The sequence below is a fragment of the Panthera pardus genome, unplaced genomic scaffold (assembly GCF_024362965.1).
Source record: "Panthera pardus isolate Hobbes unplaced genomic scaffold, ASM2436296v1 HiC_scaffold_17, whole genome shotgun sequence".
NCBI classification, from domain to species: Eukaryota; Metazoa; Chordata; class Mammalia; order Carnivora; family Felidae; genus Panthera; species Panthera pardus.
The window spans coordinates 71020228-71036753 of record NW_026526732.1 but is presented as its reverse complement, the minus strand read 5'-3'; the positions used below and the strand labels follow the sequence as shown (position 1 = coordinate 71036753).

At 38.6% G+C, this 16526-nt stretch overlaps 1 protein-coding gene across 1 annotated transcript in view; it reads right to left on the bottom strand.

Annotated features, from left to right (window-relative positions):
- Positions 1-16526, bottom strand: part of MDN1 (midasin AAA ATPase 1) — a 174068-nt gene that overhangs the window by 83336 nt on the left and 74206 nt on the right. Inside the window, exons 33-40 of the mRNA XM_019442848.2 lie at positions 15000-15129; positions 9149-9367; positions 8232-8429; positions 6652-6860; positions 5847-5969; positions 3917-4114; positions 2531-2638; positions 1744-1932 (exon numbers count right to left, since the gene is read on the bottom strand). Coding sequence (XP_019298393.2) covers positions 1744-1932; positions 2531-2638; positions 3917-4114; positions 5847-5969; positions 6652-6860; positions 8232-8429; positions 9149-9367; positions 15000-15129 — 1374 coding nt within the window. The remainder of the gene's footprint in view (positions 1-1743; positions 1933-2530; positions 2639-3916; positions 4115-5846; positions 5970-6651; positions 6861-8231; positions 8430-9148; positions 9368-14999; positions 15130-16526) is intronic.

The following is a 16526-nucleotide window of genomic DNA, read 5'->3' as shown; positions in this document are numbered from 1 at the left end:
TTATTGTAGTCACCATTTCACAATGCACCCAAATACTGAATCATTGTGTTGTACACCTGAAACTAATGTTATATGTCAATTATACTTCAACTAAATAAATTAATAGGAGTTTCAGAAACATTAGGAAAAAACTGTAAAGACAAAATCATTATCAGTACCAAACATTGACTACGAGTCAAAAAGCAGCATAGGAGAAAGTGCTCCTGTCACATATTCCTGGGTCCAGGTGATTTCTGAGCTTATATTTCCCTCCAATGCAGAATATAATCTCATCTTCCTGACAGTCTACCAAAATTAAAATTAAAAATGCTTTCACAACGTAATTGGATTAGTTTTATAAAGTCAGACTCAATTTACTCAAATTCTTCCAGCTTTTACAAGTCTTTCTCCTATTATTATTTTTCACTTTTTCGGGTGTGTGAATTACAATAACTGAATTAGAGAAGTGATGGAAATCTTCCACACTCTTCAGTAACATACTATCTGAATAACATCAATTATCCAAAAACTGGCCAGTGTCTGGCCACAATAGATATACTATAATTTAGTTAATGAATGAAGAAAATAAAATACCAGCTAATAGTATATGAATTATATATAACAGAATGTTAAAAAAAAAAAAAAATACTGGGTGAATATTTTGTCTTAATATACTGACCAAAAGCCACTTGCACATAATGAATGAGTTAACATTTAGCTACAATTGCGATGTAGAAGTGCTGGCTCTACTATTTACTATAGGTGATACCCCATGACTAAGAGCATTGGATCCTCACTATTCAGAGGTCATGATAGTGCCTCCTACCTGCAGCCATTATGAGTATCTTGTGAGATCGGACTTTAAATACCACAAGGCAAAATGAACACATTATTAGTTTATTAGGCTAGGAATTCTAGTGTTATTTTCCATTTACGAAGGAATATTTTTATTGCCGATGAGATACAGAATACCCTCTTATAGATCTAATTATATTTTCTAGATAAAATACTTTGTAATTCAAAGTTTATTTAAAAACAGAAAACCCTCCTTCTCTACTTGAGTATCACCTATCTCCTCCTGTTTCTCTCCTTTATGCCTAGAAAGATGAAGACCTAATTCTTTTTTTTTTTTAATTTATTGTCAAATTGGCTTCCATACAACACCCAGTGCTCATCCCAACAAGTGCCCTCCTCAATGCCCATCACCCACTTTCCCCTCTCCCCCACCCCCCAAGGACCTAGTTCTTTATTACTGAAAGGCAATATTGCTTTAACAAGGTTTGCAATATTTGGAATTCAGATGGATAAGCAAATTGTGTACTCAAAAGCAAACTAATACATCACGCAGAAACGTAGAAAGGTGCACTTTGAAACTTTGAAGTCAGTGAACATTTAGTCTGTTTAACTTTTAAATTCTAAGCAGCTTTGGGGTGCCTGGGTGGCTCAGTGAGTTAAGCGGCCGACTTCAGCCCAGGTCATGATCTCATAGTTCGTGAATTCGAGCCCCACGTCAGGCTCTGTGCTGACAGCTCAGAGCCTGGGGCCTGTTTCAGATTCTGTGTCTCCCTCTCTCTCTGCCCTTCCCCTGCTTGCATGCACTCTCTCTCTCTCTCTCTCAAAAATAAACATTTAAAAATTAATTAACTAATTAATTCTAAGCAGCTTTACCGTATTGAATGTTATGAGTGAGTATGCCCTTTCTCTCTCTTAGGAAGAAATCAACTTTCAGATGGAAAGAAACCCAAAGAATAGTATGAAACTCACCTTTTCCTTGTCTTCCTTGGTTCTCATTCTTTCACCATAGACCAAAAACACATGCTGACCAGGATCATAACACCCAGGGGACTGGTCAACTAGCATCAACTGACACCAGCGGAAAAGGTCCCGAAGGTTGAATTCCCAGGGTCCTCCTTTTTGCCCCCATTTCTTTTCAACAGTCACTTCGTGATCAATCTAAAAAGAAAACACTATTATTGGGAAACATGTCCCACTGGTAGGCGCTGTATTAAGTACTATAATGCATGCATAATCTGAAACAGAAATTAGCAGGTTTGATACAAATGTCTCCTTCACCCAACCCAGACATCTAAACCAGAAATATTCTTGGGGCGCCTGGATGGCGCAGTCGGTTAAGCGTCCGACTTCAGCCAGGTCACGATCTCGCGGTCTGTGAGTTCGAGCCCCGCGTCAGGCTCTGGGCTGATGGCTCAGAGCCTGGAGCCTGTTTCCGATTCTGTGTCTCCCTCTCTCTCTGCCCCTCCCCCGTTCATGCTCTGTCTCTCTCTGTCCCAAAAATAAATAAAAAACGTTGAAAAAAAAAATTTAAAAAAAAAAAAAAAAAAAGAAATATTCTCTGAGCATTAACCTGATATACAAAATAGATCTGAATTACTATAATCCTCAGATGATTAGTTTATTCCACTAGAAACTGGGACAATTCAATGTGCTTTATTTTTAAAAAGACTGGTAAATTTGATAGTGTCCCACGATGAAATGATAGTTCAATTACAGCCATCAAAACAAAGAACAGTTAATACAAGTAGGTACTTACTTGGTTGTTGAAAGCAACCATCTTCTTAACAATATTTTTGTCAATGGCTGGAAACAGAGTACTGGCAATGAATTCCATGTCAACTACTGTAAGGGGATCCACAAAGACCTATAGAATCCAAAAATAACATGAAGAAAGGCTACAGCATCTCTTCACCAAACACCAGAAATGACTACCACCTATGATGCAAAGTTTTTATTTAACACCAAGGTATCAAACCTCATTTTATATATAAAAATTCAGTTACAGAAATCTTTTTTGCATTTTAACATACAGAATCACATAAAATATTTTAAACATTTTACACAGAGGTGTTGGTAGTGTTGTTAGCTCCACTCTACTGAATTAAAGAAAAAAAGACAACATACCACTTTTTTAAAGTATATTTTTTAAGTATATTTGTGTTTTTTTTAATTTCCTATCATTATGTAATAATGCCCTCAGAACTCTAGATGGTAGGGTATATGAGCAGTTACTTCAAAATCCCTTCAACTTTTCAATATATTTGATATTTTTCATAATAAATTATTCTGAAAAGATACTCTAATTCTTAATTGTCAACAGAAAAGGACATTAAAGAAAGCTAACATCTAGGGCCATTTCCAAACCTCTAGACTAGTCAAAATTTGGCAAATAAATGTTAAAACAAGTAAGCATACGTACACACAACTCCTATCTCTGTAAATGAGAATAAAGGCAGTAAGAAAAGACACCAAATGTTAATAATGATTGACCCTTATATGGAGAATACTGGATTTTATTTTTCCCTTTTCTTTAACTACAATGCATTATTTTCATCATTAAAAAAATCTCAATGTTTTGGGGTGCCTGGGTGGCTCAGTCAGTTAAGCTTCTAACTTTGGCTCAGGTCATGAATGACCTCACGGTTTGTGGGTTCGAGCCCCATGCTGGGCCCTGCACTGACAGTTCAGAGCCTAGATCCTGCTTCAGATTCTGTGTCTTCCCTCTCTCTGTCCCTCCCCCGCTTGCACTGTCTCTGTCTCTCAAAAATAAATAAATATTAAAAAAAAAAATTTAAAAACTTCGATGTTTTCATACAATACACAGATACCTAGAAAGGTCAAATACTGGCCTTTATCCTGAGCACAGTAATAGCAATCTTAGAGGAATGGTGACCTTACTCTCCACTAACTGATAACACATCAGGTCCTCTAGGACTTAAAACAAAGGGAATCACAGCAGGAGGGAAGTGATGATGGGAACTGGATGCATTAGTATTTGTCATATAAAGACATGGAATTGAGAAATACATCATTAAACTGAAGCTCTCTCATTCTTATAATGAGCATCCTAATAGCTACGTGCCAGCAGTCTTATCACCCCCAACACTCCACCTTTGGTCTCCATGGCAACAGCAAATCTTACCTGAGTGAATCTGTTAAGGAAAGATCTTGGCAAGCCCTTCCTCCCACCTCCTTGTCTAAAGGGATTCTGACACCCAAAAATCTTCGTCTTTTCATGCTGTACTTGAAAGCTCATTCCTAACTCAGGAACATAAATTTCTCCTCGGTGGTCAAAACAAGCATTGAGTCCTTCCAATACAGACTGAGAAGCCAGGTTGAGCTATTTGAAGAAAGTGCACACATTTATTACATACACCGTATAACTATAACAAAAAGCAGAGGAATAATAGGCACAAAAGTAAAGTGTTATCTTCAGGAGGAGGAAGCCAAGTATATTCATCTTATTATTTCATATATATGTGGTAGAGACATCTGAAGGATATAAATTGACAGTAACTTAAGTAAATTGAATACTCAGACTGAATTTTTAAAAAAGCAGTTAAAATCTCTAAAATTACACTGTATCCACTGTATTCACCTATATGGACCCACCCCGTAAATCATAGCTTTCAAAAAAAACATGCCAACACACAGATCTCACTTTTGCACTCTGAGATCTTTAAAGATGAAGACAGCTCTCTACATATTTAAAAAAGTATCTTTCCCAGAACAAATACTGACTGAAATCTTCAAATGGGCTTCAAAGTCATGATATAAACCACATTAATGGATAGACATAACTAACTTTCACTAAGAGTTTTGTGAACAAGAACAAATACAAGGAGTTTCTGTGCCAAAAATGAAAATAGCTGAATGGAGGTCTTCAGATGCTGACTTCAGAGCTCAGGGATGTGAAGTGTGATAGTTTTTAGGTAACATGGACAAATTCAACTGGGAAAATGTGAAATCAATAAAATGCAAATGGACCAAAAAAACCCAGACTATATTATACCAGAATTTAAAGTATCATGTTTATAGAAGCACTCAAAAGCACAAATTCCACTGAATATTCCCAAACAGGTCAAGTTCTAAAAGCTGCTCTTAAATGGGACTGCAGTCAAGAACGCCTTGGGTAGCTAGATGCATTTCTACCCAGTAGGAAAATGGTCTCAAGCCTTAAGCTTTAAAACTAGGCATTTTTTCTTTTCTGGCTAAAGAATTTAATACTATCAGACATCTTCTAAAAACTGAGGTGGGTGGGTGGTCCACATGACAGCTCCTTCTCCTTAATATCTCCTCCATGGTAAGTAAGAAGCAGCTCAGCTGAAAAGAAATACCACAGTCTGCCCTCCAGCTTAAGATTCCAAAGGAATCTTGTGACCAGACACACTGGCCCACAGCCTTAAATTTTTTATTTTTGTGCATCACTTTTCTCTATCTCCAGTGCCTGTTGGTCACTAAGATCCAGCATTTATCACAGGTATCATGAGGGGCTCCATTCTTCTACTCATTCATTTATCTAACATACACATGTACCACTGACCGTTTTCTCACCATTTTTTTGTATGTCTCTTAAGACAACTTAAGAGACATGGGTGCCTGGGTGGCTCAGTCAGTTAAGGGTCCAACTTTGGCTCAGGTCAAGATCTCATGGTTCATAAGTTTAAGCCCTGAGTCAGGCTCTGTACTGACAGCTCTGAGCCTACTTCCAATTCTGTCTCCTTCTGTCTCTCTCTGCCCCTTCCTCACTCACTCTTGCTCACTGTCTCAAAAATAAACATTACAAAAAAAAAAAAAAAAAAAAAAAGACAACTTAAGAGATAGTTTTTCTCTAGTAGCTGGCTTACAAAAGCCGGGGTTTGTAGCTTGTATACACAGGGGCTTCTATATGTGCTTTGTGATAAGTGACTTTTCTCATTCTTAAAAGAGACCATGAAGGATTTTTCTTCATTAGAGAATTTGTCTTTACTAGCAAAAAAGCATGACAACCCACTGAGATATGCCCTAGAAACAAGAAAAGTACGACTGCTCTTCCCATTGTGACCCTATCCTTGGAATAACAAACCTCTCACCTCATCCAACACAACCCAATGGCCTGCCTTCAGGGCCGCCAGCAAAGGGCCATCCCGCCAGGCAAACTCTCCTCCCTTGCCACCTTCAACAGGTAGATCTGCTCCAAACAGGTCTGTGATGTCCTTTAAGAGGGGGTAGAAAGGAGGAAAACATTACATTAAAAAATTTACTAGATCCCAAGACCTTAAGTCTAACCTGATAAATTCTTGAGCCTTATGCTACTTTTCCTTTTTATACCCACCACAACAGAACTAATCAACCTACCACTCTGTACCAGGAGCCCAGACATGCCCTCAAAAACCTTTTTGTCACAATACTGCAAGTATCAATCGATTGGAGTTGGAGCTCTATATCAGCAGTTCTCAACTGTGGCTATACTTGGAAATTAATTAGTGAGCTTTAAAGACAAAAAACAAAACAAAGACCAATAACAACGTCTAGGGAGTCTCATTTGTCACCTCTTGTCCCATTATTTCCTAAGACTGTTTAAAGGCCATTTTATTTCTACTAATTTTTCCCTTTTAGAAATGACAAAAAACAAGGTTATAATATATACTGAATTGGGTAACTATCTCTCAAAAGAATTAGAATAAAGCATCTAGAGGGGAACAAGATTACAGATATCAGCTATTAACGAATCTAAAAGGAGACTTAATTTGAAGGTCATGTTGGTGTGGTCTTTACCACCATGAAATATCTGAGGTACTGAAAATGTCCTAACTATTTCTGAATAAGAAACTATAAACAGATACAAACATTACTCCCTACACTCATCCTCATCAGCTGTAGAATGACTAAGCTTACCGTCTGTTCTGACAAGTTGATTCGAACAAGGATGTTGCCTGAAGCCTTTGCTAATGCTGTCACCAAACTTGTCTTGCCCACACCAGGAGAGCCCTCCAGGAGAATGGGTTTATTCAATTTTGTAGCTCTTAAGAGCCTCTGGGCATTCATAGCAGTGGTGCCTGCACTGAGTGCATAGTCAGCAATATTATTCCTGTGAAGGACAGGTCCTTAAGTAGAGAAAAGAAAAGCCACATAGAAGATGAACATCAGCAAATCATATATACATGTCAAGCCAAGATTTTAAGAACCTACCAAGCAGACTTTCAGTCAGTGAAGTACCATCTGTGGTGAAAATGCTCAACCCTATTTCAACACTTCGCCACTTTTAGATTCATCAACTGCTTTAAAGCAATAGCCAGCAGCACACGTTCTTCAACTGTGCCTACTACTCAGATCTCTCCAGCTCTTACACCTATGCATAACTTAGGTCTATGCATACATACATAGGTCTTACTGCAAGCACACTTTTCCTTTCACAACCTACCTGGAATTACTTCAAGTACTTGTACGATTTACCTTTATAAATTGGTATCTTCCTAAAAATCAAGGGTATGCTAGGTGTATCAGCCACATGGTTCCATATAGGCAATTTCATCCAATGTTTTTAGGTCACCAAGACAATTCAGGATGCATCTTTAACCCATAATGTAACTATAATGCAGGCTAATAACAGTTTTATAGGGCTTAACATCTGTACTACTATGTCTCCTGGAATAAACTTTTCATATACCAATTTGGAGGGCTAGGAAAACATCTATTACACCTCAGCTATGGAAGCAGAAGCAAGGACCACTTCAGTCCCATGCCACTAACACATAGCTCCTACATAAGAGAATTAAATACTATGACAGTGACTTAGGGAACTTAAATCATTGATGCACCACCAGGGATGAAGAGTAGTACTGAAGAGGGAGAGAGAAAAGGGCTATATTCCATTCGGTCAGGTACCTGGGCTGATTTTGTTCACCAATGAACCCCCAGTAACTGCCACTCTATGCATTTCAGACACTCAACAATTATTGATGTAGGGAGGGAGGAAGGGACAAGAAACAGATGACCCTGCTAGACAAGCAACAATCTTATTCATTCATTCATCCATTCACTCCATCAACAGACATTTTCTGAATGCCTGTGATTGCTCATGTCAGGTGCCAGGGAGAGGAAGATGAGTGACTCAAGTCCTCAACAGTTCACAAAACTGTTTTTGTAAGCAGTGATGAGGGTCATCCTCACGATGATACACCTGGGCTGAATTATCACTATAGGAAAGCTCTTGTTTTCAGCACCAAATAAAAAATAAATGCATTTTATAAGACATTTTATTCATAGATTAAAAACTATACTTTCCCCTATTTTTACGTGCCAGTTATGTATTTTTAATCATTCATGCAATTATGATTGGTTATGCCAAGTCAGATTCTAATTCAGATAACTAGTTTGAAAATAATCAGAAGTAGGATACACTAAAAGTCACAACAAAAGTGAAGTACCCATGATCTACAAGAAGAGAACCTTTATTTATTTAAAATCATTCTTACCCCTTGGTATAAAAAATGGATGAATTCCCCAAAGGTTATCTATTCCAGTAAATTCTTTGGCCTTGAGTCTGTCATAAATCTTCAATTCATTTTTCTGACACTCTGTAAGTCTCACTATTTTGGAAAGTTTCTCGATTAGGAATTTCAGACATTCTTTGCGAGCCAAGAGAGCTGTACCAAACCCTGAGGAAGTTACCCCTAAAATAGAGAGATCAGACCATCAAACAACAGTATGACACCAAGCTTCCCAAATATGTACACATCAGGAGCTCTTGGGCAGTTTCCAGGGGAAATTAAACCTTAACTGAAGCATACCCAAAATATGATTGCTAGTGTAAACAGTCCAAAGGCAAAAAGGTCTGCCTCTCCCATCCCAATAATTTACAGATTAGCAGCAGCTTATTCAGTAAAGCACCATGTACTCCATGATAAGTCCGTCTGGAGGAAGGAGTAATTAATGTGGTACTAGTGATCATTTTGGTTTATATCTCTAATCTTCACTGTTGAAAAAACAGAACTTAGTGAAATTTAAGATATTGTAGTAAACTTAAAAAAAACTAAAGGATTCAGGCCCATTCACTATAAATGACTATTCATGTTAAGAATTACCCAGTCCTCAGTCCTTTAGGAGCAAGGACATTTCCAACAGTCTTCTTTTTCTTCATAATCACTTCACATTTACCAGTTACCCTGCACTATAATCAATGTGAAGCTTCAGCCTATATTTTACATCAACCACCTTTCAAAAAGAGTAGAAAGAAAAGAAAATCTATTCTGGGTCTTGGAAGTGCTAGAGTTAAGTGATTTTACAAAGTATCTGGGTCAGGGGTCAGAGGTCAGAGGTTTGGGCTTATTCCATTTCTTACTCCCCACTACCCTAACCTCCTGGTCCCCACACCAGCTAACAGACAACATACCTGAACCTATTCCATCTATGTACACCAGGCATGCAGCATGGACAAAAGATGTCACAGTGGAGATGGTCTCTGGCCGTTTCAAGGCAGCTTCCTCCCCCATTGTGTTCATGAAGTTAACCCAGGACAGGATATCTCTGATACTGACCACACACCTTCGGCCAAATTCCTGGTGGGTCAGCCATTCAATGAAATCCAGCATCACCTTAGCTATGTCAGCCCCTAAGACACAAGGAAGTAAAAAGCAATTTGGAACTGGTTATAATAAAACACTATAAAATAGGGGTTTGTAATGGAGGGCCCAGAAATGGCCTAAAAGAGGTCTGTGCTTCATGAGATTATATACAAATTTTTGTGAATGTACATTACTGCTTTTTCTAAGGAGAGGGGGTCCATAGCTTTACTACATTACCAAGGGGTTCATGAATAGCATACCATACCTACCAAAAAAGAAAAATCACCTTGAGAATTACAGCCTAAGATGGAGCCCTGAAAACTACTCAAAGAAAGTATTCATTTGGTTCCTGTTCAGATACAATTTTTAAGTTAAGACACAATGATTTTAGAAAATACGTAAATTTTATTGTATTTTAAACTGATTCACTGGAATGGGGATGCCACATTTTCAGTGGCATTTAGTTCAGGCTTTTTCTTTTATTAAATTGATGCATCCCTCAGAATTCAGCAAATTAGAGGATTCATAAATTTTGTTCCATGATTTAAGTTAAAGGACTATTCTAATTATCACAATTTCATATTGTAAAATATTTGGAAATAAAATGCTTCTTAAGTAATGTAGATTTAAAGCAAAAACAATTTGTGGTGCCCGGGTGGCTCAGTTGATTAAGTGTCCTACTCTTCATTTTAGCTCATGATCTCACGATTTCCTGAGTTCAAGCCCCATGTCAGGCTCTGCGCTAGGTAAGAAGCCTGCTTAAGATTCTCTCTCTCCCTCTCATGAGGGCTCTGTCCAAAAAAAAAAAAAAAAAAAAAAAAAGGCAGAGCAAAGCCAAGCCAATTAAATTTAGTAAGGCACTTTATGGAACTTCTGAAGCCAACAGTAAACATTTATCTATCTAATAAGTAGGAATACCAAAAATGTATTTTAAAAAAAGAAAATATGATGAGGAGGAATCAGCACTGCTATAATATAAAGTAGACCATTCAGCAATAGGCTTCAAGGCTACACTGCGAATTACTTAGAAAAAAACTAACTACAGAAAAAAAACACAAATGTTTACAAGACGTAATTGACAATCTGATCCATTGTTAGAGGGGAATTAAACCATCACTATTGAACAGAAGTTCATCAGCTAAGGTAGATGGGTTCATATAGGGATTTTTTATAACAAATATTAAAAGGTAACCAAATATAGAAACCCACGCGAAAAATATATAATAATAAATGCTAATGTGTAAAATGACTAGGTTGGCTCAGGTGAGCATGCGACTTTTGATCTCGCATGCTCATGCGGGGTCATGAGTTTGAGCCCCACATTGGGCATAGAGATTACTTTAAAATAAAATAAAAATAAAAATAAAATGATTGGCATTTAAAAAAAATGTATCATAGAAAATGCTCATCACTAATAAAGAAAATGAAATTTTAGCTTACTCATTAAAGTAACAAGGATAAAACAATGGATTTCATTATATTTAGAAAAAAAAGAAAACCCCATGTTGAACTATCCCAAGCATGCACATTTACTAAGCTGCTGGTAGAATTATGAATGGGACCATCCTTCTGGAGAGCAACCTGGCCATAACCAATGAGAACTATGAATTTCCTTATTTCTACTTTTAGAAATACAATTCAAGGAAATAATTCTAAAAAATGTCATTTTAACAAAAACACAGTATCTTTAGATGTACTGTCATAAGAGTGTGAGACTGAGAAAAGCCCACATGCCCTTCAGAGGTCATTAAAAAAACAAAACAAAACACTGACTTAATGGAATCTTTTCTGCTTAGTTCATACTGTGGATGTATAGGTAAAATTACTACCATAACTTGTGAACAAAAGTCCTACAGAAAGTAAGTAGAACTCAGGGGTATTTATATTTTTATTTAGATAATGCAGTAAGTATATCTTGAGTATTCTCAGCAGAATCAGAATTCAATTCAGAATTCATAATTAGTTGAAATATTAGATCCATTAAATCTTATGTATCTTTATAAAGAAAACCTGGAGGGGCGCCTGGGTGGCTCAGTCGGTTGGGCATCCGACTTCGGCTCAGGTCACGATCTCACGGTTCGAGAGTTCGAGCCCCGCATCGGGCTCCGTGCTGACAGCTCAGAGCCTGGAGCCCGTTTCAGATTCTGTGTCTCCCTCTCTCTCTGCCCCTCCCCTGTTCATGCTCTGTCTCTGTCTCAAAAATAAATAAACATTTAAGAAAAAAAAAACAAAAACCTGGAAATAAAATCTTTACTTAGTTTCCCATTTTATAAATTTTTTTAACATTATTTTTGAGAGACAAGACAGAGCATGAGCAAGTGAGGAGCAGAGAGACAGGGAGACAGAGAATCTGAAACAGGCTCCAGGCTCTGAGCTGTCAGCAGAGCTCAACGCAGGGCTCAAACCCACAAACCATGAGATCATGACCTGAGCCGAAGGTGAACGCTTAACAGACTGAGCCACCCAGGCACCCCTCTAGTTTCCCATTTTATCCTGCACAGTTTTTTGCCCTTTCTTAAAAAGTTTATTTATTTATTTTTGAGAGAGAGAATGAGAGAGCGCATGGAGAAGGGGAGGGGCAGAGAAAAAGGGAGAAAGAATCCCAAGTAGGCTCTGCACTGTCAGCATGGAGCCTGATGCAGGGCTCGACCTCACAAACAGTGAGATCATGACCTGAGGCAAAATCAATCAAGAGTTGGATGCTTAATCACTGAGTCACCCAGGCGCCTCTATACTGCACAGTTTGCTAAATCCTTTATTTATTTATTTATTTATTTATTTATTTTTTTAGCGTTTATTTATTTTTGAGACAGAGAGAGACAAAGCATGAACAGGGGAGGGGCAGAGAGAGAGGGAGACACAGAATCTGAAACAGGCTCCAGGCTCTGAGCTGTCAGCACAGAGCCCGACGCGGGGCTCGAACTCACAGACCGTGAGATCATGACCTGAGCTGAAGTCGGACGCTTAACTGACTGAGCCACCCAGGCGCCCCTGTTAAATCCTTTTTTAAAAGTTTACTTATTTTGAGAGAGAGAGGGAGAGAGAGAGAGAAGGAGCAGGGGAGGGGCAGAAAGAGACAGAGAGAGAATCCAAAGCAGGCTCCACGCTATCAGCACAGAGCCCAACTTGGGGCTGGAACTCACAAACCGTGAAATCATGACCTGAATTGAAACCAAGAATTAGACACTTAACTGACTGAGCCATCCAGGTGCCCCTGCATAGTTTTTAAGAATGTTTTTACACTGTGCCAACCTGATTCATTTCCAGATGATAAAAATCAAGCCACTTCTCCCTTACTCTCCCTTGCTCTCTCAGGAACCCTAATGCTTCCCCAAAAAAGTTGCTGCCCTGTAGCCTACAGAGCTTATAGCAAACAAGCACCTTAAGATCAAGCAGCAAGGTTCAGAGTTAAGTCCTAGAGACCCCAGTACCAAATGGCGTGTGGAGAAACTGTTCGCTCAGTTAAGCATGAAGCCCACTAGTGATGGAGCAAACATGGCAGTGTAATGGCAGTTGCATTCTCTGCCATTCTTATCATAATCAAAATAACTCATAAAAGTAAGCAGCCCATAGAAGATAAAGAGGTTACATCCTAGGGGGATCCAGCCCCAACACAGAGCCAAAAGATAAACCATGCTTGTGTAGTAATTTGTTTTCTTCTTTAACCGAAATTCTCATAATAAATGCACCATTGCAAACAGCACACAACCAAGGTAAGTCAGGAGTTCTGAGTGTGGGCCTTGGACAAACGTTATTAGCATCAACTGAGAACTTATAGAAAGGCAAATTCTCATGTCCTACCCCAGACCAACTGAAACAGACACTCTAGGTGTGAGGCGCAGGAAGCTTTATTTCTACAAGCCCTCCAGGTGAGTCTGGAACTCAAAGAAGCAAATATCCTTTTACATTCTTTCAGAAAGAGATAAAAGGAAGAGAAGAAAGAGAAGAAAGAGAAGAGAATAGAAATGACGAGATCCAAAAAACTATGTATTATGGCTTGAAATCAGACTGGATTCTTTTTTTTTTTTTTTAATGTTTGTTTATTTCTTGAGAGAGAGAGACAGAGTGTGAGTGGGGGAGGGGCAGAGAGACGGGGAGACACAGAATCCAAAGCAGGCTTCAGGCTCCAACCTGTCAGCACAGAGCCCGATTCGGGGCTTGAACTCACGAACTGCGAGATCATGACCTGAGCCAAAGTTGACACTTAACCAACTGAGCCACCCAGGCGCCCCAGAACTGGATTCTAAATTTAGCCATTCAATACACAAACACACAAACACACATCTCATGATAAATGTTAAGTGGACATATTATAATCGTTTCACAATAGGTACAAATATCAAATCATGTGGTGTACCTAAAACTGATATGATGTTACATGTTGATTATACCTCAATAAAAAAACATGCATGTAGGGGCACCTGGGTGGCTCCATCGGTTAAACACCCTACTCTTGATTTCAGCTCAGGTAATGATTTCATGGTTCATGACTTTGAGCCCTGGGTCAGGCTCTATGATGACACTGAGGAACCTGCTTGGAATTCTCTCTCTCCCTCTCTGTCCCTCCCACAGCACACGCACCCTCTCTCCCTCCCTCCCTCTCTCTCAAAACAAATAAATAAGCATTTAAAAAAATATATGCATATATACATCGAAGCAATTTAGGCTAAAGAACTTTATAATAAATGTTTTGACCCTTACCAGATATCTTAAAAATTGCTAAATCTAGGTTTTAGGTATACAGAAGTTTTTTAATATTATTTTTTTATTTTCTTATGTTTGAAAATTTTTATAATGAAATTTTTAAATAAAGTTAATAATAAATTAGTTGATGATAAAGAAATGCAGTTTAAAAGTATATAAGCATTTTTGGGGCACCTGGGTGGCTCAGTTGGTTAAGCATCTGACCCTTAATTTCAGCTCATGTCATGATCTCACAGTTCATGGGATCGAGCCCCACATCAGGCTCCTTGCTGACAGCACAGAGCCTGCTTAGGATTCTTTCTCTCCCTCTCGCTCTCTCTCTGCCCCTCTCCCACTTGTGCTCTCTCATTCAAAATAAATAAACATAAAAAAATTTTTTCATAAAAAAAGTCCATAAACATTTTCTGAAGGTGGTAATGACTAAAATTTAAACCAAATCTTCCTCATCTCTGGAGAACAAATATACTTTAAATAAAGAGAGCCAATAGGTAAAACAAAAAAGCTAGAATTTAAAAACCTTGGTAAAGGAGGCAATATGAAGAAGGGACACTTAAGTGGAAGATAACAAATATCCTGGTTTTTTTTTTATTTTTTTTTTAACGTTTATTTATTATTGAGAGACAGAGAGACACAGAGTGTGAGCAGGGGAGGGGCAGAGAGAGAGGGAGACACAGAAGCCGAAGCAGGCTCCAAGCTCTGAGCTGTCAGCACACAGCCCAACACGGGGCTTGAACTCACAAACTGCAAGATCATGACCCGAGCCGAAGTTGCTCGCCCAACCGAGCCCATCCAGGCGCCCCCAAATAGCCTATTTTCTTACATCTATTTGTTCCCATTTCTCTATCTACTCTTCTCCTTTTAACATGCCAACATATATACACTGCTAATGTCCTATACAACACCTCTCATTCCCAACATACAATCCCCTCCACCTCATAACCACCATTACAACCTGTACCAACTGAAAAAACTCACCTTTATGATCTACTTTGCCCAGAGACAATCCTGGACGAAGGTTATGGCTGATAATCTGAATTAAATCTTCACGACCTGTGCTTTGTGGGCACCATATTTCTGTAAACCTGTTTCTTAAGGCAGGAGACAACTACAAGAAACAAAAATTTCAATATGAATGGATACTTATGAGGAAAGTTAGAGAACAAATCCTTTGAAGAAATGTTAGCTGTGAGTCTAACAAATACCAAATGTTCCTCTTATTATCTCTACTAGAAGGTACAATTTATTAAACGTCTACTTTGTCCTGGCTCCTTCCATATGTCATCTCATTAATCTCTACCACACCCCCCAACACCACATTCCCATCACTTTCTTTATAGACATACAGAACTTCAAGGTTTTATAGAGTAAATGGTGTAAGTTGAATTCTAGCCCCAGTGGGTGATTCCCAAACCTGAATACTTTCCCTTAAGCAAAGGCCATTCCTTTACCTTCAGTTACAAAACCAGTGTTTTAGAGAAAATAAATGCTATTGTGCGACAAGGGGAGAGCTGTCTGAAGTCAGAGAAAACATCTTCTAAGTGGCTCAAAGAGGAGCAGCCAAATTAGTAAGGAGGTACATATTTTACCTCTTGCATAACAAAGAATTGTTAGTTCTTCCAGTCTTATGGCCTTTGCTCTCAAAATGGATTCCTCTTACCCTTCCCCTATTAATAAGCATTTACAATGCCATATATGCACATAACTATTAGTTTATCATTGCTTGCCTATAACTTGATAAGCTCCATCCATCTATCTGGCCTACTGCAACAGGACCAGGAGCAATGCCTATACCCAGGAGCAGCTCAACCAAGACCCAGTGAATGTGTGAGTGTTTCCTGTTGCCATCCTAGACAAGCAGTGCTTCTGGTCTTCAGCATTCTACCTCACTCTGCTTGCTAGGTGTGCAAAAACAAAAAAGAGCTTTCCCTTAGGTAAAAGTTGGCAATCTTTTTCTAAGAAAAACTTAAACTATCTTAACCTAAGCTAACACACACAATGTCAAAATCAGATCTTTCTACGGGATTTCCATTTGCCAAGGAACCATTTTGTTTTGTTTTTTTTAATGTTTATTTAATTTTGAGAAAGAGACAGAGTGCAGTTGGCAGGGGGAGGGAGACAGAATCCAAAGCGGGTTCCAGGCTCTGACTGTCAGCACAGAGCCCAACAAAGAGCTCGAACTCACGAACTGTGAGATCATGACCTGAGCCAAAGACGGACGCTTAGCCGACTGAGCCACCCAGCCAACCCAGGAACCAGTTTTCACATTATGTTTGAAGCTGTGATATACTTTATTACGTTTCTTAAGAACATTTCAAGAGGCACAGCAATAATCTTTCTTGTTACACTACAGAGGAAAATCAAGCCCAAAACATCATGTTCACATTTCAGGGGTATCCACCAAATTACCAAGATTTTTAATTACTTTCATTCACAATCAACCTCCGTTCTCATCATCCCTGACCTATCACCACATTACCATTTTCCTAACTCTAACAGACCAGG